This window comes from Venustampulla echinocandica (genome assembly GCF_003357145.1).
Source record: "Venustampulla echinocandica strain BP 5553 chromosome Unknown scaffold_0, whole genome shotgun sequence".
Lineage (NCBI taxonomy): Eukaryota > Fungi > Ascomycota > Leotiomycetes > Helotiales > Pleuroascaceae > Venustampulla > Venustampulla echinocandica.
Genome location: NW_022474205.1, coordinates 4932807 through 4954457, shown reverse-complemented (window position 1 = coordinate 4954457; position 21651 = coordinate 4932807). Strand labels below are relative to the sequence as shown.

Here is a 21651-nt window from a genome sequence, read left to right as displayed (position 1 = left end):
TGATGGGGCATAGAATTTTCAATAGAAGTATTTTCAATAGAGGTTATCAAGACACTTGGGAGCTCCTTCCCCCTCTCACTATAGTTCCCGAGAGCAGTGCTTCAACATTGGCCTACGATATCACCGAGTCTGCTGTGGAAATAAGACAAGATGATAAACCCAAATTGAAAAGAGAAAGAACCATTAGATTAGCGTTGCTTCGCTTGTGTTGTCGGATCCCATGCCATGAGTCTAGTAACACGGGTGACAACTAAATAAAGAGGAAAGATGGAAATACGCCAAGCACTGCACTGTGTGGGAATGGAAAAGGTGAAATGTGTCAGTGAAGAAAATCGATCCGTAGTAATGCCATTGTCATCTACGAAGGTTAAAAGCTCGAATTCAAAATCAAGTAGCATATTAGCAACACTACCAAATACCACACCCTTATACTTACTCAGCCTACTAAGTTCTAACTATGGAGTAATACTTCTTCGCTACTCGCCCTTTAACGACATTGTATAAAGCTAAGTTCTTTTTAAGTTAGCACTTTGAGGCTTATATTTAAATTTGCTCTATTCTATCTAAAGCTATATTGTTATCAAGGTAGGAGGTTTATAATAGTTGTTAAAGTGATCTTACTGACTTTACATATGCTTAAGTTTAAAGTAATACGTGCTTAAGTAGGATTTAAGGTATAGATTCGATAGCTTTTGAAATATTATTACTCCTTTCCTTGTTTCGCCTTTTAGTACAGAGTACGCCGTTTAAACCGACTAGCTCTTCCCATCGCGACCATTCCATATGACCGCTGGAATATATACATTTCCGTCCATAATCCTCCTCGCAGTCCTCACAAAAGCTAAGACCCTGAACTCAGCCGTCGTCGAATCTTGTTCTCGGACCATCTCATTTTGAAATACCCCTCCCAGCTCTACCTGTATAGGCATTATGCCTAAAGGATGAGCAATTCTAAAGACATGATTCGCCAGTCTCGTCTGTCTGCTTACTTGTGCCACAATAGAGTCGCTGATTTTACTACAAGCAGCAGTACAAATAGCTCCAGTACCAGCCATGCTATCATGACATCTGTTGTGGAGTAAAAGTCGAGAGGTCACATCTGCGTCACCACTTGCTGGAGGGGCGCTGACAAGTACCAGTAACGGAATAGCACCTGATTGTTCGTCTGCCAGCTTCCAATTCTCACACATCCCGAGCAATTTGGCGGCCCGTCCTCGAAGTTCTTTGCATCGTGCAATCACCGCACTGTTTTCATTAATGGCATCCGCAGTTTCTAGACCTGTAAGGCCGACGTCTGAGGCAGCTGCAAAGACGCAGATGTTCCCTACATCGCAGATAGTGACCTGGATAGCTTTGCCATCAAGAGAAATCTCATCTATCGCATGCCCGGTAGGAAGTATTCCGCTCTGTTTCGCTGCTCCCACCGTCTAAGAATATTAGAAGCCATTCTTTGCCCCCTTTCTTAAACACTTACGTTTCGATAGTCCATGAGAATTGGCGCTCCAGTACCTGGAACAGCGGCAATGGCAAACCCCCCTTCGGAAACTGACTTGCCCGTTTCAGGATCGATAGGTACGTGGGATATAAGTATCTTCCGGGTGCCTGTGTTGTAGATTTTTACTTCTCGTGTCGCTATTGTTGCATCTGCGCCGATTCCAGGACGCGAGGGGCCTTTGATAAGTCCCTCATCAATAGCAAATGGACCCACAGCAGCTACAGATACAAAACTCATCAGATTCTTTCTCCTCTCGCCGTGAATGTAGGTATAATGTGGGAATTGGACCAACCGCTAATGTTCCCACAATTGCCTCCATACTCTATCGTATCAGTATCTATTCCTACTTGGCAGAATGTATAATCCACATCCGCATCGTCCCGCTCCGAGGTGCTGATGATGGCAATTTTTGAGGTGACAACGCGCGAGCCGCCCATGCCGTCGATTTGTATGGGATCCGGAGTTCCATTTACACGCTTAAGGACTTTGTCCGGGAGGGGTCCGGGAGGGGGGAGATTACATGAGAGGAAGAATGTTGCTTTGCTGGAGCCGCCGCGGAGGTAGGCGCAGGGGATGAGAGTTTGTCCTTGTGCCATTTTCGTTTTGGCCTGAGTTTGTGTTCAAATGAGGCAGATGTTAACAGCTATATACGAATATGGACTTGCTTACTTGTGCGGTGCTTTTTCTAAGATTTTCAAAGTGGCTAGCCACTTTTAGGGGAGTATCTATCTAGATGCCGTATTACCGTCTGGAAGGAGATTGAAGGTGGGAGTTCCCAATCTTGGACAAGTGAGAATGCGGCCGGAACGGAACGCAAAGCGGAGCGGAGCGGAGCGGAGAACTCAAGCGCGAGCTTGTAACCAGGTGCATGAGTGACGTGCAGAGTGGGGGATTAGAGTGCAGTACTCGTTATTCTCAGGTTCCTAGGTAGGTAGTTAGGTTATTGTTTGAAATTCCTTCTATCGATTTCTGTATAGTAGCGCATTGATTATCGTCCTGCACTATGATGATGCATTGGTGGATCGGTATTATTGTTGCTTCGGAACAGTCGTGCATTCCCCCCTTACTGCTACCCGTTGCCTGTCCAACCACCACGAATTGTTTACACCTCGTTACCCCTGATCAACTCCAAAAGTTCTCCAAGATCAGCCTGCTCTTCAATGCGTAGCACCAAATCTTGAATTCTTTTTGCTTTCCCATCTCCATAAACAGGAACTGCTAACGATAGAAATTTCTCTTCTACTTTCTCTATCGTCATTGGATTCGACGGTTCACCAATCGGGTCGACAATCTCGTTAGTGGTCGCGGTCCCATCTGCCCACACCACACAGCATCTTGTAGCAAGTGTTTTCATAGATGGGTCAGTCTGGATGGAAATCCGTCCAGAAAGATCGTAGACGTCCCTATCATGTAACCGATCATAGATGGCCCAGCCAGTAGCGCCATCTAACCAATTGACCGCCAGCTGGTAATATGCACTGAACTGTGCGTCAACAATGTTCTTCGGATGTATTTTGTTGGCATCCGGTCTGCCAACCAACTGAAAAGCAGTCGGAGCCATAGCAAGTGTGATTTTCTGGACTCCTCGACGAGCCTTGTCGTTTTCGTTCCTCATCTGAAGCGCAAGATCGATTGTTCCATGAGTAGCTCGACATCCAGGATACGGTTTAATAGCTGTGGCCTGCGCAACCCACTCACTTCCCAAATCTGTCGCCAGGCTTCCCACGACTGCGCTCTCACTGTAACTATGCAGCACTCCATTACGGCCCTCGATCGGCTCTACTGAGGCATGGACTCCCGACATGCCAAAAGCCAACGCCATCAGTGCATCATGAGCAGCAAAGCCAGGGTGTAGGCGTTTATTCCAGGATCCGTTCTCAAAAAACTGCATCGATCCCGCTGCTTTAGAGCCCGCTATTCCAAAGGCACTTGTGATGATGGCTGCCTCCAGGCCACGGAGGTGACCTACTGCTGCGACTGCGCCGAAAATGCCTGCCACGCTGGTGTTATGAAACCCCCGAGCATAACTGCCTGGTCCCAGAGCTCGACCGATTCGACACGTGATTTCATAGCCAACTGCAATAGCGGATAGGAAGTGCTTTCCGGAGATAGCGCTCCCTTCCGTAAGCGCAGCAGAGATGGTAGATACGCCTGGATGAAGCGCTCCTGCTGCATACGTGTCGTCAAAGTCGAGGGAATGTGCAAAAGCGCCGTTGAGAAGAGCTGCGTAATGTGGCTGGTATTGGCTTCCTTTGGTGATGACTGTGGAAGAACCATACTGGTGTCCATTTAATACTTCAATGGCGTGGGAAAAGGGGGCGGATGATTCTGCGCTAGCTGCTCCGTAGGCGGCGACGCCGATATAATCAAGGAGGAATAATTTGAGGCTTTGGATAAACTGTATGGGAATGGATTCATATGTGATATTTGTGGCGAATTCGGAGAATGCTTCTGTGGCCCCAAGAAGGTAGTTTCTGTCGGGGTTTGTCATTTTTGGGGAGATTGTCAAAGGCTAGTTTAGCGGTGTATGGGGAGTATTGAGGGGTGCGATATGTGTTTACGAATGAAGTGGCTGTGAACTCCTTAAATCAGTAGGCGAGAGGAATGCCTAATAGAATAAGTCTACGATTGTGTAAAACGGAACGGTGTAGGAACGGAGCGGGCCCTGTTGGGAAGCCAAGTTAAACCTGCATTTGAGCTGCTGAGTAGCGTCTCGCACCTAGAAATTTCTATTCGGAGTAATGGCATATGTCTGTACCGAAGGCCATCTGAATAGGTGGGTAGGCCGCAAAAGGTGGTTGCAGGTGGCGGGAGGAAAGCCGTAGCAGCTATTGCAAGTTCTAACAAGGTGGAAAATCTTTGGGTTTCTGTAGCTATGATAAATACGCTAACTTAAGCAATAATTATAGAACAACAACAGAACACAACTGTCAATAACCAGAATTGTCCAGTATGAACTCAGCGTCCATCACATCACATACCGGTAACCTGGATGGTAGTCGCAGAGCTCTTCGTAGCTATTTGCCATATCGGGATCTAGTTCGCCCCGCCTCTCGAAGTCTGCAGCTCTGGCATCTCGTTCTGCATTCCTCTTTTTAATAATAAAAAGATTTGCAACTGCGGCCAGAAGACCCACAGTCACCAGGGCAAGTAACACGCCATGGCCCAAGAAAAAGCGGGGTGGTTTAATGTAGATTTGCGTCGAGATAATGCTGTAGCACTGGATGAAAATCTGCACTATGGCAGCCGACACAGCTCTCTTTGTGTAGCCGCCGTGGTTGGCGATGTTCCAGGTTGCTGCCAAAATGACGCCGGCATAGGCTCCGGATGCCACAAAGCAAGCGCCCGCCATTAGAGCGACAGTGTTGGTGGTAGCTAGAAGCAGCACGAAGCCTGTCACCGAGATGGAAAGGCATCCTATCAGGAATAATCCTTTTTGCCTAAAGTGATCTGCACCCCAACAAGCAATAAAAAGGGTCACTGTAGCAAAGGCGTAAGGTATGATTGAGTAGAGTTGAGTGGCCACTGTACACCAAATAATTAGTATTCGAGAAATAGAGAGCTGCGCGAGGGGTTTACTCACAAGGATCGAAGCCAAATTCCTTAATAAATGTTGGCAAGAAAGCGCCGTAAGCAGCGACACAAAGTGCTGGTGCCGCGACATATAGACCTGCTAGCCATATCCTGATGTCTTTCAAAGCGATCCATATCTGGAATGCTTCAATCTTAGCATGAGCCACGTTCCGTCCTAATAGTGGTTAGATATTGCCTCTCCAATCTGAGGTTGGTAGACATACCTGCGATGGTTCTCTGTAGAATGAGTCTCCGCTCATCCTCACGCTTGAAAAACATGCTACCATTCTTTGCCACTGTTTCCGGGAAAGCTGGGCATACAAGTGCCACCAAGATCCCCCACGCCATTGTCGGGATACCTTCGATTACGAAAAGCCATTGCCAATTGAGAAGGCCTCGAACACCGTCGAGATTTCGCTGAACTCCATATGAGATGAGTCCACTAAAGGCGCCAGCTAAGGGTGTAGAACCATAGAAGATGGCTAAATCTGTCAGTAAGGTAATTTGCTAATATGTATATGATGTACATACCGGTTCTCATTGCCAGCTCGTCGGGTTTGTACCAAAGAGAAAGGTAGAGGAATGCAGTCTGTGCAGCAGCTTCTGCAACGCCAACAAGCAATCTCAGCACCAATAAGGCAGCATAAGACCTTGTTGCAACACAACACGTGGCGAACAATCCGAAAGCAATAATTGTGAATCCATAGACATAGGCCGGTTTTGACACGCGGAGAAGGAGAGCAAACGGAAACTCTCCGACCATGTATCCAACATCTGTATTTAGCATTAGCATAAGAGGCTAGAGAGATGAGAGCAAAGACCTACAGAACATCATGAGAACATTGAAGTATTGTCCATTGTTCATTTTGTAGGACGCCTGAAGTCCCATGAGTCTTGCATTTCCGATTTGACCACGATCCTGATTACTTGTCAGTTATGCATCGGAAGGGGTGATATGTAGTTCTCGTTACCAAATATGCAAAGAAAAACATGATGGATAGCAATGGTAAAATGATGAAATCTTGCTTCAGAAGTAGCCGTTTTTCAAGCTTGGATCTTGGCCCTGAATCATCGTAGGGTCGATCCTCTTGGTCAGCCGACTCAACGTTCTCAACCTTCTCGTCTGTGACTTTGGCATTGTGCATGCTCGAGTCGTCAGTATCCATGATGGTGGCCGTTAAGTTGTGTTTGTGTGCGCAGGAACTAGTCAAGACTGCATCGATACAGCACTTGTTGGGGGAGAGTGTCCTGGGAAAGCATCCAATATATATAGAAACTCCCGGGCAGAAGAGAAGCAGAGGAAACGACTGCCGAGCGGGGATGGAATGAAGTATCAAGAGCGGAATACCCCAGATCCCCAGATCCCCAGATATCTGGACTCTGGATAGTGGAGCTGGATCCGGGGCCCCATTTCGTACCTAGTACTCTTTTCTTCGACGTCGAGGACATATCGAACTATCGGCTTCAGTAGCGTTGTAGTTAGCCCCAACTTGTCCCCGCAAGCGGAACGGCGCTCTCATCGGCAATGCACGTATAACTTCCTCGGCTACCAAGGACAGGACCTTCAAACTCCCGTTCCTAAACTCTGGTCCTCATTACATTGTCCAATTCATCTCTCTTTATTTGAAATCTCCCGTTCCGTAATCATCAGCTGGCCGCTACGCACTTGGCGCCCTGATCCCCCGTTCCAGCCCGTTGCTGGCAAATGACGACCATTCCGCTCGATCAGCCCCGGCAGATACCCAGAGGTGATACTGTGATACATCAATTGGATACCAATATGCCCCATGAACCTTCGTCGGGAGTTGAATCGACTGGGAACAAGCGAAAGGCCAATCGCCAGGCATGTGCATCGTGCAGGCAAGCAAAGGTAGGGAGGGAAGCATCAATCTGACTGCGTCTCAATTATGTACATCGTATTGGACTCTTGGAGGACATTGTTGCGCATGAAACAATTTCCTGATATAGCTACCTGCTCATTGGAAAACGTTTTGACCTTTCTAACAGTCACGGTGCGATGGGACAAGCGACCTCACTCAGCCATGCTCTAGATGTTCGAGACTGAATCTTGTCTGCCAAAGAGCTTCAGAGTATAAAAGGATATCCAAAAAGGCGTGCGTGATATTCTATTTGACCTACAAGTGCTCCTTCCATTACTCTTTCCTCGGCTTACGTTGAAAAATAGTAAATATGATGAGCTGGCGCAGCAGGTACAATACTTGCAATCTGTCGTCAACGCAAGCAATCCCCAGTCCACTCAGTTAATCGATGGCCCTCCTGCTGCCACTGAACTTCTTGACCAACCTCCAGGTAGTCCAGGATTGGTACAATCGGTCAGCGTGCCATTTTCTGGAGGACCTCCTCACCACATGCCAGTTTCTCTCCGCGCGGGAGCTGGTCTGCCCGAGTCGCATGATTCAAATTCAGTATCATATCAAACCGAAAAATTACCAGAGTCACCATATCAAAGTGTCATATCGTTTCAAACATTGACAACAGGACGGTCGATACCTGAATCTCGACCTACGTAATTTGTCCGAGATGGAACTGTTGACAGATCATACGTCTATAACAGCAGTCGGGAACCTCTTACTCCTGCATCAGAACAACAGGTGTCGGCGAACACATTTGCACCAACGGCCATATCTTCCCACAGCACCTTCCACCAGGGATATGCAGAATATCAGCCTCGCTCAATAGGCTCTGTATCTTTGACTTCGGATCAGATCGGTCGTTTATTCAAAGTGTATGTTGCAAAAACACCTCTTATTATTTTGCTAATTCCTTTGTTTATTCAAGATACTTCGAGAAATATCATCCCTATTTTAGGCTCCTTGATTCGACTGTCTCGCCTGATGACTACTATGCGAGGTGTACACTTCTGTATTGGGCTGTTATTAGCATTGCTAGTCATCGGTGTGAAGATGATCCTACTTTGGTAGGCATGCTATCACAACCAGTGGAGACTTTATTGTGGAATACTATTAGGAAGCTTCCTCACTCACCATTTGTGGTTGAGGCTCTTATTTTGCTGTCTATGTGGCCTTTCCCAACCAGCTCGATGTGGACGGATCCTTCCTTCATGTTAATTTCTATTGCGAAAAGCTCAGCTATGCAATTGGGCTTACACAGGCCTGAATATATTCAAGACTTTTCACGAGTGGAGAGGCAGTTAAGCGTAGAAGGTATCCAGGATTCGGTACGGATATGGGCAGCTTGCTACATTGCAGCCCAGTGGTTTGTCGCCTCAGTCCGCCAGTGAGAAGAATATATCGGAGACTGATATAGATACCAGCATCACCTCTTCGATAGGGCAGGAATCAATACTGAAGCCAGATCAAATGATCACCCGGGCTTGTGAACCAAGCAATATTTATCAACTGCCCATCGGATTGCATCAACATTTAAGATTGATGAAATTCTCCGTCCATGTCAGTAAGATTCTGTCAGAGAACTCAAATACCGCTTCTGGGCTTCCGGATGAGCGAGATCGCGTCCATATAATGGACCGTCTTCAGCTTGAATTTGATGACCTGAAGAGCCAATTAGAAGTCAATGCCACAAGTAAGTCCCCCATTGGAACATGCCCGAAAGGGTACTGGGGTATTAACAATCAAAAGTTGTTGAAAAAGTATATATATCTTGTACGCAGCTACAGTTGCAAGTGTTCTACTTTTTCGAAGGAATCCAGCCAGAAAAAAGGAAGGAAGGTCTGCTGAAGTGTTACGAAACAGCATCAACCATGATCGAAACAATGAAGCGCGCCGAATTAGAAATAAGCTCTGTCGTCTATTCTCCATATCAATCGTACCGACTAGTGCTCGTTGCGGGTATTGTACTCATGCGAATACTCATCTCTAGTTACTCAGACCTTGTCGATTTCAAAGTGGGAAAACAGAACTTCAATACTTCCATCAGGCTGTTACGTCGGTTTTCTTTGCAAGATAATGACACTGCGGGGCGAGGCTCCAAAATCCTAAGTCAACTATGGATTCACTATCAAAACTCGCCTCATATCAGAGAAAGTCCACCAAGTTTGCAGATCAAATCACGTCTAGGAGGAAGTCTATTACATGATTCTCTTTGGATCTGGAGGCGAGAGTGCGATGACCAGAAAGCCTCACACCGTGGCACACGTCAGAATTGTGAGTACCCCGACCGAGGAGCGTGGATATAGATGCTAAAACACCTTCTAGCTCCCCACAAATCATCCCGACAAGATTGGGCGAACCAGCCCCTAACAAATCCACTCCAGAGCAGTAACAGCAGCAATGACAGCAACAACAACGAGATGAATGATATTTTGAATTTTAGTGGCATCGAAAACTTGGACATTAGCTGGCTCGACGGAGCAAACTTGCTCTCGTGGCTTCTGCCGGGAACTGATTTTAACCAGCCTACGGGTGGTCCGACAATTAATGTAACTTAAAATATACTGCTCTTGACCATCTGCTCTCCTGCGGCGGTAGTGACATTTCTCGCTGATCAATCATGATGCTAATTCTCTTGACCTCACCAACCATTATTGGGATGAGCTTCCATGAGAGGATATGCTTAATCGATCGAGAGATCAAACTGCATGTACTGTACAATCAAGGTTAGTGGTTTAACTTAGTAGTTTGACAGTTACAGTGATCAGTGATTATATTGACCACCTATCTCTACATATCCACAGACCTCAGAATACTGAAGTTACTAGGCTTGTAAAGTTTCCATGATACTAACTTGTTCACTTCGCCTTGACTTGACTGGAGTCTGTTAAACTGAATGCTACATGAGTCTGGGTAAATTATATTGTGTTCTTCAGACTCCATTAGCATACATCGTTCCTCCCGCAGCCACATCAAATTCCATAGCTTCCTTCAAACCCACCGCCATAAAAAGAGCTTTTGGAGAAGATTCTGCTTCGGCCTTTGCGTCTGATTCCTCAACTGAGCCAGTCTCTTTAAGCTGCTTCGCTGCTAATACAACAGATTTGAACACAGGGCCCAAGGCAAATCCTGGAAATATGATGATTCTGAACCCAACATCTTGGGCTTCTTGAACAGTAAAAGCAGGTGTCACCCCTCCAGCAACCATGTTCAGTAATACTGGGGTAGGTGCAAGTTCCTGACACACTTTCCGGCCTTCTTCTTTCGATGTAAAACCTTCAAGGAACGCAACATCAGCTCCAATAGCGATGGCAGCTTTTAATCTTGAAACCGCGCTGTCGAATCCCAAAGACTGTAACGCATCTGTTCTCGCAATAATGACGATATCTGCGTCTGCTTCAGCTCTTGCATTGACAGCAGCTCGAATGCGACTAAGATAAACCTCCTCGTCCACTATTTCCTTGTTCCTTAAATGGCCACACCTTTTATTCACAACCTGATCTTCCAAATGAAATGCCGCGACTCCGGCTTGTATATACTGGTGTGTTGTTCTCCCAACCATGAGGGCGCCTTCATCTGTTAGCAAAAGCACGAAACGCAACCTCCTAGACACTTCCCTACACACCTCCATAACCAGTATCGGCATCTGCAATGAGCGGGATCTTGCGATTCAGACCTGCAATCATGCCTGCATTTTCTCTCATATCGTTCAGAGTTGCGACTCCGAGATCTGGCATACCAAGTCTCGACATTGTTGTGCCAGCTCCAGTCTAAGAAGATCAATATGTCAGAGAAACAGTTTTGAGTCTCCAGACTGGGTTTTTACTCACCATGTAGAGACATTCGAACCCGGCATTCAGTGCAATTCTAGCGGTAAGTCCATCGTAAACCCCAGGGCATACGATAATCTTGCTCGGATCCGCCAGCAGTGCTCGCAATTGTTTCGCTGAAGCCATCATAATGAGTCTTGAAGTTAGAAATCTCCGGGATGAGATAGAACGGCAACTTAAGAATTTAAGAGCGGTTTATAAGATCACGATTAATTGCGGAAAACTACGTATTATTCTCATCAATTGGTGAGATCGATGGGGTGTTGTTGGTGTCATTGGTGTCGGCCCTGAAGCGGAGCGGAGCGGCCAATGTTGTTCTTGGGCATTGGAGATTCCCGACCACTCGGCTGTTCACTGCCAGGCCGCCCCTAATCAAGAACTCCGGCTTCGACAAATAACAAGTTACCAATAAGCCAACCACCAAGCAGTAGCAGTAAGCAAGTGCCGAACAAGGTGACGGGTTCATGCTCGAACGGAGCCGGCATGGCCGCACCGTACTCATCACCTCGCAATTGTCCCCACCCCCGGCTCACCCATGCAAATCGACCTACCTTGATATCATATATTCGCTTTCTCCAACGACCATCCCATCCTCTCGACATGGCATATTCTTAGTTAAACTTTTCATATTGTCCTTTACATATTATCATTACCCCCTTCTGCACGATGCCACCTACAATTCCTGTTCGTTTCGGGGAGACAGCCTCGTCAAGCCTTCATCAGCTTCTTCAGTACCTGCAAGAAATACGGCAGATCCATATTATTAGGAGCGAGAGTGAAACTGGTGCGTTCCTACCTAATTTACGGGGTGCCAGAAACTAAAACTAAAGCTAGATCCAGAGCTGCTCGGCGAATCACTGTTAGAGCAACTGAAATCTGTTACTGACATCTTGCACACCAAAAGTCAAATCAGAGAAGCAGAGGCATTATCTCATGTCTCCTCTCTCACAATTTTGAGTTCCGACTTTGGTGGCCTCGGGTACTCTGCAGACATGTACTTAGACACCCAGCAAGAGGCGGAAGTCGTTTTCCTGGTATCAGCATGGCTCGAATCTCTCAACTCAGTTGACAGAAGCCAGTCATTTCCCAAGCCACTTGCTTCTCGGCCGGAGGGTCGAAGGGGAATGACCTTGAGCGAAAAGATCTTCGCGGCGCACGATCTCGAGCAAAAGGGAGTTGTCACGCCGGGGGACGTTATCAGAGTGAGCGTGGACTGGATCTTGGCTTCCGAGCTATCATGGAATGTGAGCCTGCCCTAGGAATATGATAATATGACTTACAAATCCTGATGATGAAAAGGGTATGGAACGGGCATATAATTCTCTTGGGAAACCAGGCCTGTTTCGAAATGACCGCTTTTGGCTCGCTGGTGATCACGTTGTGGAGCCACGGGTCAACCACCTACCTAAAGTCCAAGCTCTCCTTGCATCTAGCAAAAGGGCCAAGGAGGACTTCCGAATGACTGATTACCAGGGAAACAACGTGAGTCGGTGACTTGTGTATTTCAAGTGTTTTGATCCTAACGAGATTAGTATACAATTATGCATACTGAATTTTGCCGTGAGAGAGTACAGCCAGGGATGTTAGTAATTGGCTCAGACTCACATACTTGCTCTGCTGGATCTATGGGAGCTCTTGCAATTGGACTAGGTGTTGCAGATGTTACAATGCCTCTCATAACCGGAGAGTCCTGGTTCAAAATTCCAGGGAGCGTGAATATTCAGCTTATTAATGCTCCACGGCCCGGAATTGGTGGAAAGGATACAATCCTATACATCATGAAAGAGCTGAAGAGAAACACAATAGCTGCAGACCGGGTAGTTGAATTTACTGGCCCGGGAGTCGCTCATTTGTCTTGCGATGCACGCTTTGCGATTGCAAATATGACTACAGTAGGTCAAAATCACTTCGATTGGTGGTGCTAGAAGCAGTATCTCACAGCACTATAGGAATTTGGAGGAATCAGTGGGATATTTGTCCCTGATGAAATCACGGATCGTTTTATCCAACGCCGCAGAGGACCTCGCAACAAAATCGGGGCTCAATACTTCCGCCCTGATGAGGATGCTGAATACGCAGCAAGCCATCTGATCGATCTCGCTCAAGTAGAATAATTCATTGCCCGTTACCCTTCTCCCGATGATGTTGTTCCGGTGAGTGAACTTGGTGGTACTTTACTCAATGGTTGTTTTATTGGAGCATGTACTACGGCTGAGGAAGACCTGATCATAGGTGCCCTGGTCCTAGAAGCCGGGTTAAAGCTAGGCCTCGTCCCTGCCAGCAACGGAAAACGCAAAGTTGTACCTGGTTCCTTGCCAATTCTCAACCGATTAAAATCACTCGGGCTTTCAGAAATCTACGAGCAAGCAGGATTCGAGATCGGTGTCCCAGGATGCAGTTATTGTGTGGGTATGGGCGCAGACAAAGCTGACGCTGGCGAAGTGTGGATTTCTTCACAAAATCGGAACTTTGAGAATCGAATGGGGCCAGGAGCAATTGGACATATCGGATCTGCTGCAACGGTTGCAGCGTCTTCATTTTCAATGACCATTACAGACCCACAACCACTACTCGACCTAATATCTCACACCCGGTTACAAGATATTCTGGAACATCGATCTCCGACAACTTCAGTATCACCCACACGATCCTCGAGGAAGCCAGTTTCTTATGTAGAACCTGGTTCCTCTACGGTTGCAACCAACGGTGCCGAAGGTGTTTCCAAGACCCCAAAGGGTCTGGAGGATGGCATGCCTGAGCAAATAAAGCAAGTCGTGAATGCTCCCCAGGCTGCTTCCGTGCCTTCAATTGCAAACACTATCCTTGATGGCAGGATTCAGCTGCTGGGAGACTTTATCGACACTGATGCCGTAAGCCTTCAAGACCTAAAACTTTTACTCTGCCAAATCTCACACTGACCCTTCCCAGCTGGCTCCTTCTGCAGCGCTCACCACCTGCATCACCGACGAAGAATTCGGACGACATTGTCTCGAACATACCCATCCCGGTTTCCGCGAGAGAGCAAAAGAAGGATTCAACGTCGTAGTGGCAGGAAACGCATTCGGATGCGGTAGTTCTCGAGATTGTGCTGTTTCGGCCTTGAAAGGCTGCGGAATTGTCTGCGTGATAGCAAAATCGTTCGCTTTCATATACGGTCGTAATCAGCCTAACCTAGGCTTGTTAGGAATCACAATCACGGACGAGAGTTTCTACGATGCCGCTATTGATGGGGAGGATATTAAGATTGATCTCGAGGCAAGGAAGATAACGGTGGGGGGCGGAGAGTGGGCTTTCAACCTAAGTGCTATGGAAATGAAACTTATTGAGATAGGAGGTATCACTGGGGCATTTAGGAAGTTTGGGAAGAGGTTGTTTGAGGTAATGTGTGCACCAATAAAGGAGGAAAAGAAGAAGCAGTCAGTGAAGAGTGGAAGCGTCTGCGAGAGTATCGTGGAGATAGAATGGTAGGGCTATGATGAAGACGGTTTGTCAGAGCTGGTAATCGTGAAGTAGCTCAAAATGAAAGCTTAGGAGAAAGCATTTATTGGAGCAGTACAGCCAACATTAATTAAGCAAGCTTTTTCATTGCTAACTGGGCCACCGAATCGTTAAAGAAGAGCTCTCAACAATCTTGGGCTACTTTTTGAAAGGGATGTCATTTTACTTCGTACAACCTTTAAGTTGCTAATGTAATGCCTGCAATTGGATGCCTGGAAAGAAATTTTCAATGGCTAGTGAAACATGGAATGAGGTGCAAGATAACAAACTTCGGTTTGTGCATCCCCTACTTCGGCCATGGAAGTCCCGATAGGAGAACAACGAACCGCCAAGTCCGCCCAAGATCATTTGAAATACAATATTGGCAGCATGGGCCAGCGGCAGAAGCAGGAGAACACGCATAGCAAAACGCAATTCATTTAAGAACGAAAGGGCAGCATTTATGAAGAGGTTCTCCCAGAACAACTTCCTTTTAAATGCCAGCCGTCAGCCTCCTGTCCCATGGGCAGGAATGGTAATCAATAGCAAGAGTGCTTCGCTCTGCAGTGTTGATTGTTATACGGTATACGGGGGTGGGACTCAGGCTTCGGCTTTCGAAGCGGTGCGGCTACGATATGTGCGAGTCGACTTTGCGGCGGGAACAGCACTGTGAAAGCTTGTCAGTCGGGGAATTTTATTGTGAGAATAACCCACTTACGTCTTCTTGCCACGAACACCCTTCTTCTTAGACTGGGGTTTAGCGTCCTCGGCTTCAGCAGCTGCCTGAGTTGGCGGAGAGTCATCATTGCTTGCGGCGACAGATTCGGCAGCTTCAGGGATGGCCTTCTCCTCCTCCTCAGATGATTCCTCTTTGGCAGCTGGCTTGCGGCCTCTCTTGGTCGGGGCCTTCTTGGCGGGTGGTTCACTGTGATCATCGTTTGCATCGGAAGGCTCCTCCTTCTTGGTAGCTGGCTTGCGGCCTCTCTTAGCTGGAGCCTTGGTGGCAGGTGGTTCGCCATGATCGTTTGTTTCCTCAGTCGGTTCTTCCTTGACGGCTTTGTTGCGGCCTCTCTTCACAGGGGTTTTCTTGGCGGACGGTTCACCGTTATCATCGGCTTCCTCAGAAGGTTCTTCCTTGACGGCTTCTTGTTTGACAGCCTTTTTACCACGGGACGCAGCATCCGCGGGGGCGCTTACGATGGCTGGAGAATCGAAGTCATCTTCGCCCTTTACAACATTGGCATCGGCGTCTTCTTTCTTGACTGCCTTCTTGCCTCGGGATTTCTTTGTAGCTGGGACGGGTTCCTCTTTCTTTTCACCGAATTCGCCCATCTATGACACCGAAAGTCAGTAGTTGTTCAATGGTCAGAGGTCGGCTGTAAATATATAGTTGCTTTCATAGAAAGATACAAAATCTCTCACCTCTTCATCTTCCTCCTTGACGGCCTTCGTAGCTTTCTTGCCTCGAGATTTCTTTGCGGCTGAGACGGGCTGCTCCTTCTCCTCGCCAAGTTGGGCCATCTATTGTTCGGAAAGTTAGTAATTATTTGATCGTCGGAGCCCAGTAATAAATATGTAGCTTCAACGAAATTATAAGAAATTCCTCACCTCTTCGTCTTCTTCCTTCACGGCCTTCGCAGCTTTCTTGCCTCGAGATTTCTTAGCTGGCTTCGCTACTTCCTCTTCATCAGAAGCTTCTTTTTTAGCTGCGGTGGCACGCTTCTTCTTGGCCGGCTGCTTCTTTTCAAATTCCTCATCATCAGCCTCATCCTTGACGCGCTTGATTCCAATGACCTGTTTCTCCTCAGATTTGGTTTCGAGTTCGCTCTTGACCTCTCCGATCTCCTCGCTCAGGCGAGAGGTAGAGGCTCCCGTCTGATGCAATGCATCTCGTTCTGCGGCCAGAGTGGCGGCCTTTTCTTCCAATTCCTTGATCTCGTTGGCTCTCTGCTTCAGCTCTTCTTTCATTCTCTTCTTAGTGGCAGCGGTGCGTAAGCCAGATTCTCCAAGCTTGTTCATCTCAGGATCCTGAGTCCACATCAGCGTTGTCTAACAGAATCATAAATGAATATTTGATGAAGATAATTCGTGACTTCCTGGAAGTGAAATGCAAGATTGATAGACATCATCGACGCAGCATTAAGAAATCACTTACGCCATTCCAGTCCTCAGGATCGATGAACCCCTGGGTGATCACTCGTCGAACCTTTTCCTGGAGATCAGGATGACTACTAAGGCTGCCCTTGTCGTCGCCATCGTAACCATCCAAGAAATCCCATCGGTAAGTACCTGGCTTTGCCGGATCTTCGAGACTATTTCTCAAGTTCTGCAACTGCTTTCCGCTGACGCATCCCCTAAATATACGTTAGCTACATTTCCTACGCAGATGTGACGAGAATCGTCTAGTTTTCGATATTCCGATGCGTACGGGGATGCTTACCAGTGTCTCCAAGCCCAGCTTCCACGATCTTCAAAGGGAACCCAGGAACCCAAGCGGAGCTCATCCTTATCGATCTTGATCTTTGCATGTTTGCACTCGGTAGCTTGGCAACCCGCGCGCCCTGAAACTGAGGACTCTGCAGAGTAGGTTAGTGTGATCCAGTTGTTGAAACAGTAGATGCTAGAGAAGGTAAGCTTAAACGTACCAACTCGATATGACATCTTAATTAATACGAAGGATACTTTGTGTCCAGGCTCTTGACCTGATGAGTTCACCTTCGAAGTGAGCTGCAAGACTCAAGCAAGAAGACACAGATGAGTCTCTTGAGAGGGGTTCAGATATTTAAGAACACGGCAAATAGTCACAGCCTATGATAAATATCAACAAAGGCCGATGGATTCAATGAAGATTTGGAGTTTGTTGATGTTTCAACGGGGGCAGATCGATGATGATGAAAGGAAGTCTGAGCAAGGGTTTTGGCGAGATTTCGCTAAGAAAGCCACTTCGCGTCGCGTTTCGCTTTGTTGCTCTGCAGTCGCATTTCCTCTCACTTCCACCAAAAGCTTGGGCACTACTCTCTCAACCTATTCCCGTGAGCTACTCGATAAAATATTCAAATAAATAGCTTATATGGCCAATTTATATCTTGAAGCGCCCCCTGGGGAAATGCTGGGAAAGAGAGCTCTCTGTAGCCTTGCAGCATCGCTCATTGCGCGTTTCTTTTTCCGATGGTTTTAGTACGAGTACATCCTGAAGACCGAGAACATTCTACTCCCAGGCATTCGGTTCCCGTACTAATATACTACGTACCTACGCAGTATACGTAAGGTACCTAGGTAGGTAACTAAGGATCTAGAGACCCTTGAAATATCCAAGCGGAGGATACTCCTTAGCAGCCGCGGACTACTCTGCCTACGCCCAGAGATGCCAACATCCCCAACCAGCAGAGGCTTTCCAGCAAAATTGGAGGCGGTTTCTGTTTAGGAAGGATAGAGACCACTATTTTCCCTGACTATCAGCTGACAGCCTTGGCTTTTTTGTCCTATATTTGAATCATTTCGATCATTTGGATGATTTTCCTGGTTTGGTTCTAATCCTACGTCGGGTACCTGCAGCAGTACCAACGGCACATCCGGTCGCAGGTTGAACATAGGGACTTGTTCGCCGTGGCCCGGATAATCGAGGATCGCTAGGAACCAGAATCCGTGGGACAGGGTTAATGCCAGAGTGTATGTTGGAATTCTCGAAGGCTCCTGGGATTTGGATTCGAGTGCTTAACGTGCTTCACATCATCTGGGTATTTTGGAGATGCAGATCTTCGTGCATCCTCACGTATTCGATCGCCTTTCCGCTGGAGACCAAGACCAACCCTAGGATGTTTTTGGACGCGGGAATGCGCAATTCCGTATTAGGGCGCGAAATTGAATTTCATTCGACCAAAACCATCTATCGGAAAGACCAGGAACAAGTATGTATCAAGGCGTTATTCAGCATGTCGAGTGCTGAAAGGAAAAGAAGTCCTACTCTCGAAGAGCGACATCGAGAGTCTAGACCCTGAATTATATAAGCTCTCTGCTTTGGCGGGAATGGCTTCGGCTTACCCCATGGGGCAGTCCCGGACCCCACGGCCTAGGCCTAGCAGAAGGTGGGGGTTGGATCGTCGACATGGCCAAGATGGGGCTCATATACCGCACCTAGGTACTTATATGAACAAGACGTGTTCTCTGCATCTATAATTCCCAAGATCTGTATTCGCATTGCCTCTGGACCAAATATTCTCCTGGATTGAATCGCATGTTGGATACTCTGAAGACCCATTTGCCTTTTGTCAATTCCGGAAAGCACCCCTCGATAGCAACGGCGTCATCAATATCTCCGCTTGGCCGAATAACACTTCGTTTGAGTTGAAACTCATCTTCTCGACTTGTATTATTTATATCCCTTGTGTGGGTTAACTTTTCAAGGGTAGCACGCCCCATCAACGATTATAATCTGATACTATAATCTTTACTTCGCAATGTCAACAAAACACTACTTCCCCGAAACGCTGGTCAACTCGCTCGTGCCTCATGCTCTCCAAGCACTCGTAGCTGCCAATCCCTCCCTTGATCTCATTCTCGACCAGCGCGTCGTCCTCAACAGCACACACAAACCCTCCCAAGTTTCCCTAATCTCGGGAGGAGGGAGCGGCCATGAGCCAGCATGGTCGGGTTATGTCGGTGATGGCCTGTTAACCGCAGTGGCATGTGGCGATATTTTTGCGAGTCCCAGCATGAAGCAGGTCCTAGCAGCAATTGCTTCGACACCATCAGATAAAGGGACTATCTTGTTGATTACGAACTATACGGGTGATAAGTTGCATTTTGGGCTGGCGGCTGAGAGGGCTTTGGCCGCTGGCTTTTGTAAAAATGTGGTTGTTTTGCCAGCCACGGATGATGTGTCGATTGGGAGGAGTAAGAGTGAGAAGGTTGGCAGGCGAGGTTTGGCTGGCAATGTTATTAGTGAGTACCTGCCATAAAGATGTCTACTAAATTGCTGAAACTCCCAACTAGCTATGAAGGTTCTTGGCGGAGCGGCAGCAAAGGAATACAGCTTCGAAAAGTGTGTCGAGATTGGGAAGGCTGTGAACGATCAATTGGTATCGATAGGATCTGCTCTGGATCACTGCCATGTGCCCGGTAGACAAAACCACGAGCACATTGGAGACGACGTTTGTGTTGTAGGAGCTGGGATTCACAATGAACCTGTGAGGTCTATCAAACTTCCCCGCGAAATATTAAGCTAATGATGAATAGGGAGCGCAAAAATTATCGCCATTTCCGTCTGTCGAGGAGCTAATCTCTCGACTTTTGAGTCTGATCTGTGATCAAAATGATCCTGAACGAGCATTTGTCAAATTTAACAAGGGTGATGATACTGTTCTGTTAATTAACAACTACGGAGGACTCTCCAATCTTGAGCTGGGTGCACTCACCCACGAGACATTGGTTCAACTAGGTAGGTCCGAAATTGCGGCAGTGGAGTTAAATCAAGGGACTAATTTGGGCTCAGAAACGAAATGGGACATTAAGCCAACGATGATATACTCAGGATGTTTTGAGTCTTCGCTGAATGGACCTGGTTTCTCAATTACACTCTGCAACATCACAACTGCAGCAAAGGAGAGCAAAACTTCCGCCTCAGAATTGCTGGAATTATTAGGGGCTGAAACAAAAGCTCCGTCCTGGCCAAATGTCCTTTCCAATACCTCAACAAAGGTTGATCGAAAAGCCGTCCCAACAGTGGACCTAGAAAAACAAACACAGGTGCTACCCGAAGCAGATATCAAAGGTAAGTTTAAAATTTGATATCGAGTGTAATGGAAGTCGCTAAGTACTTGTAGTTGAGCCGAAGCTCTTGGAGGGAACTATTAGACTGGCATGCGAACGTGCGATTGCATCTGAACCTAACTTAACAAAGTGGGATATGGTAATGGGTGATGGAGATTGTGGTGAAGCCGTAAAGGGTGTTAGTGAAGGTAAGGTTTTCCCTCCTAAAAGTTCCAGTAGTAAATGACCAACTAATTCATTGCGCAGCTATCTTGAAAATTCTAGATAATGGCACCGCAAAATCCGGATCTGTGTTTGACGTCCTTTATGTTATAATTGACGCTGTTGACGATATGGGAGGTACTCTAGGTGCCATTTTTGGCATTCTTCTTGCCGCTTTTGCCACCTCTCTTCGTTCTCAGAAACTCGACGGACAACTAATGAGCGTTTTCGCGCCCGCCTTCACACAAGCGGTTGCGTCCCTGAAGAATCATACCGGTGCTCGAGTTGGTGATAGAACTGTCATGGATGTCTTGCTACCGTTTCAAGAGATGCTGGAGGAAGCACGGGACCTCGGGAAAGCAGTAAAAGCCGCCGAGACAGCTGCGGAAGGCACAAGAGATTTGAAGCCAAAGTTCGGACGAGCCAGTTACGTGGGAGCTGGAGGGGAGGAGCAGAGATTGCCAGATCCTGGAGCTTGGGCACTCATGGAGATGGTGAAGGGAATATATGATGCGAGCAAGCAGTGATTAGAAGAGAAGGATGGCCATATTTAATGTAGTTGAAGCTTTTATTTCAACGCTCTTCAAATCCTCGGACTGTAGCGTGTTTAACCTCGCCAAATTATCATCCCCGCTCCTATTCAAAGGTCGGGTAGACATTGGTATTGGCTGCCTTTCCTCCAAATCCAACGTAGTCCACACGATACTTTCAAAAGTTGAGTGGTGTTTGTTTCCCATATCACATGTAATCTTGGGATCGGCGTTATAGCCTTTCCTTAGGCTTCGTAGTCCTCAGACTATCACGAACGGCAATGACTTCGAACCAAATGGACAACCCTCATTATAGCACTCCATTATGTTCGCCCTTGAGTCTCTTAACGCGCTTCTGTTCCCAATCATCCAGATCCTTCGCTGCAAGTCTCTGTAAACCACAGGTATTAGCAGCTGTCGGAAATGCTCATGAGAGGGCGAAAACAAACATAATACTCCTCCTTCATATCAACTCTGCGGCCCCCCTTGCCAATACCCAGTTCCTCCTCCTTGCTCAATCTCCGCACCCGTCTATCGTGTTTCTCATATCTTATTGCTGTGGCGGGCGTGAGGAAGAATGATCCAGCTACCATGGTCGTAATGAAGGGAAGGCCGAAGAGGAGGAAAGGGTGTTTAGCTAGTAGTCCTCGATATTTGGCGGCGATTGTGTTGGCTTGAGCCGAGCCACGGAATTTCTTTCTTGGGAAGACCGACATGACTCTAGGAAGGACTGCGGTGTAGGAAGTTGATTATAATGCTGCAATAGGTATAATACTTCGTAGATAATCGATCGTCCCACTTGGATGACCATGACAGCTGCATAAAAGGCGCTTCGGCTAATCCCCGGAGCTAGATGGGGTCATGTGATGACGCGTCGTCCCCGCAAACCTGGAAGTCGCGTCAAA

The 21651-nt window shown here is 47.3% G+C and overlaps 9 protein-coding genes across 9 annotated transcripts; 3 read left to right on the top strand and 6 right to left on the bottom strand.

Moving 5' to 3' along the window:
* Positions 1-755: 755 nt before the first annotated feature.
* Positions 756-2091, bottom strand: BP5553_01538 (uncharacterized protein; the record flags this gene model as incomplete). Its single annotated transcript, XM_032010161.1, has 3 exons — positions 756-1427; positions 1475-1789; positions 1843-2091. 3 exons carry the CDS (start codon positions 2089-2091, stop codon positions 756-758), a joined length of 1236 nt encoding a protein of 411 aa, XP_031874215.1.
* A 506-nt stretch (positions 2092-2597) lies between these two features.
* On the bottom strand, positions 2598-3986 carry BP5553_01537 (uncharacterized protein; the record flags this gene model as incomplete). The annotated part of the gene is made up of 1 exon (XM_032010160.1): positions 2598-3986. The coding sequence occupies one exon, from the start codon at positions 3984-3986 to the stop codon at positions 2598-2600; it is 1389 nt and encodes a 462-aa protein (XP_031874214.1).
* Positions 3987-4463: 477 nt separating this feature from the next.
* On the bottom strand, positions 4464-6234 carry BP5553_01536 (Uncharacterized protein; the record flags this gene model as incomplete). The annotated part of the gene is made up of 6 exons (XM_032010159.1): positions 4464-5020; positions 5079-5243; positions 5293-5550; positions 5600-5842; positions 5894-5987; positions 6040-6234. 6 exons carry the CDS (start codon positions 6232-6234, stop codon positions 4464-4466), a joined length of 1512 nt encoding a protein of 503 aa, XP_031874213.1.
* A 1946-nt stretch (positions 6235-8180) lies between these two features.
* On the top strand, positions 8181-9497 carry BP5553_01535 (uncharacterized protein; the record flags this gene model as incomplete). Its single annotated transcript, XM_032010158.1, has 4 exons — positions 8181-8305; positions 8364-8632; positions 8689-9213; positions 9265-9497. 4 exons carry the CDS (start codon positions 8181-8183, stop codon positions 9495-9497), a joined length of 1152 nt encoding a protein of 383 aa, XP_031874212.1.
* Positions 9498-9871: 374 nt separating this feature from the next.
* BP5553_01534 (Uncharacterized protein) lies at positions 9872-10898 on the bottom strand (the record flags this gene model as incomplete). Its single annotated transcript, XM_032010157.1, has 3 exons — positions 9872-10509; positions 10565-10709; positions 10770-10898. 3 exons carry the CDS (start codon positions 10896-10898, stop codon positions 9872-9874), a joined length of 912 nt encoding a protein of 303 aa, XP_031874211.1.
* A 537-nt stretch (positions 10899-11435) lies between these two features.
* BP5553_01533 (Uncharacterized protein) lies at positions 11436-14237 on the top strand (the record flags this gene model as incomplete). The annotated part of the gene is made up of 7 exons (XM_032010156.1): positions 11436-11553; positions 11604-12013; positions 12069-12251; positions 12302-12661; positions 12719-12874; positions 12986-13639; positions 13698-14237. The coding sequence occupies 7 exons, from the start codon at positions 11436-11438 to the stop codon at positions 14235-14237; spliced, it is 2421 nt and encodes an 806-aa protein (XP_031874210.1).
* Positions 14238-14846: 609 nt separating this feature from the next.
* On the bottom strand, positions 14847-16907 carry BP5553_01532 (uncharacterized protein; the record flags this gene model as incomplete). The annotated part of the gene is made up of 7 exons (XM_032010155.1): positions 14847-14913; positions 14965-15578; positions 15669-15767; positions 15855-16274; positions 16402-16600; positions 16687-16822; positions 16892-16907. 7 exons carry the CDS (start codon positions 16905-16907, stop codon positions 14847-14849), a joined length of 1551 nt encoding a protein of 516 aa, XP_031874209.1.
* A 1796-nt stretch (positions 16908-18703) lies between these two features.
* Positions 18704-20743, top strand: BP5553_01531 (DAK1 protein; the record flags this gene model as incomplete). The annotated part of the gene is made up of 6 exons (XM_032010154.1): positions 18704-19187; positions 19239-19432; positions 19482-19683; positions 19738-20016; positions 20069-20203; positions 20262-20743. The coding sequence occupies 6 exons, from the start codon at positions 18704-18706 to the stop codon at positions 20741-20743; spliced, it is 1776 nt and encodes a 591-aa protein (XP_031874208.1).
* A 313-nt stretch (positions 20744-21056) lies between these two features.
* On the bottom strand, positions 21057-21462 carry BP5553_01530 (Cytochrome c oxidase-assembly factor cox-16, mitochondrial; the record flags this gene model as incomplete). The annotated part of the gene is made up of 2 exons (XM_032010153.1): positions 21057-21137; positions 21196-21462. The coding sequence occupies 2 exons, from the start codon at positions 21460-21462 to the stop codon at positions 21057-21059; spliced, it is 348 nt and encodes a 115-aa protein (XP_031874207.1).
* Positions 21463-21651: the final 189 nt, after the last annotated feature.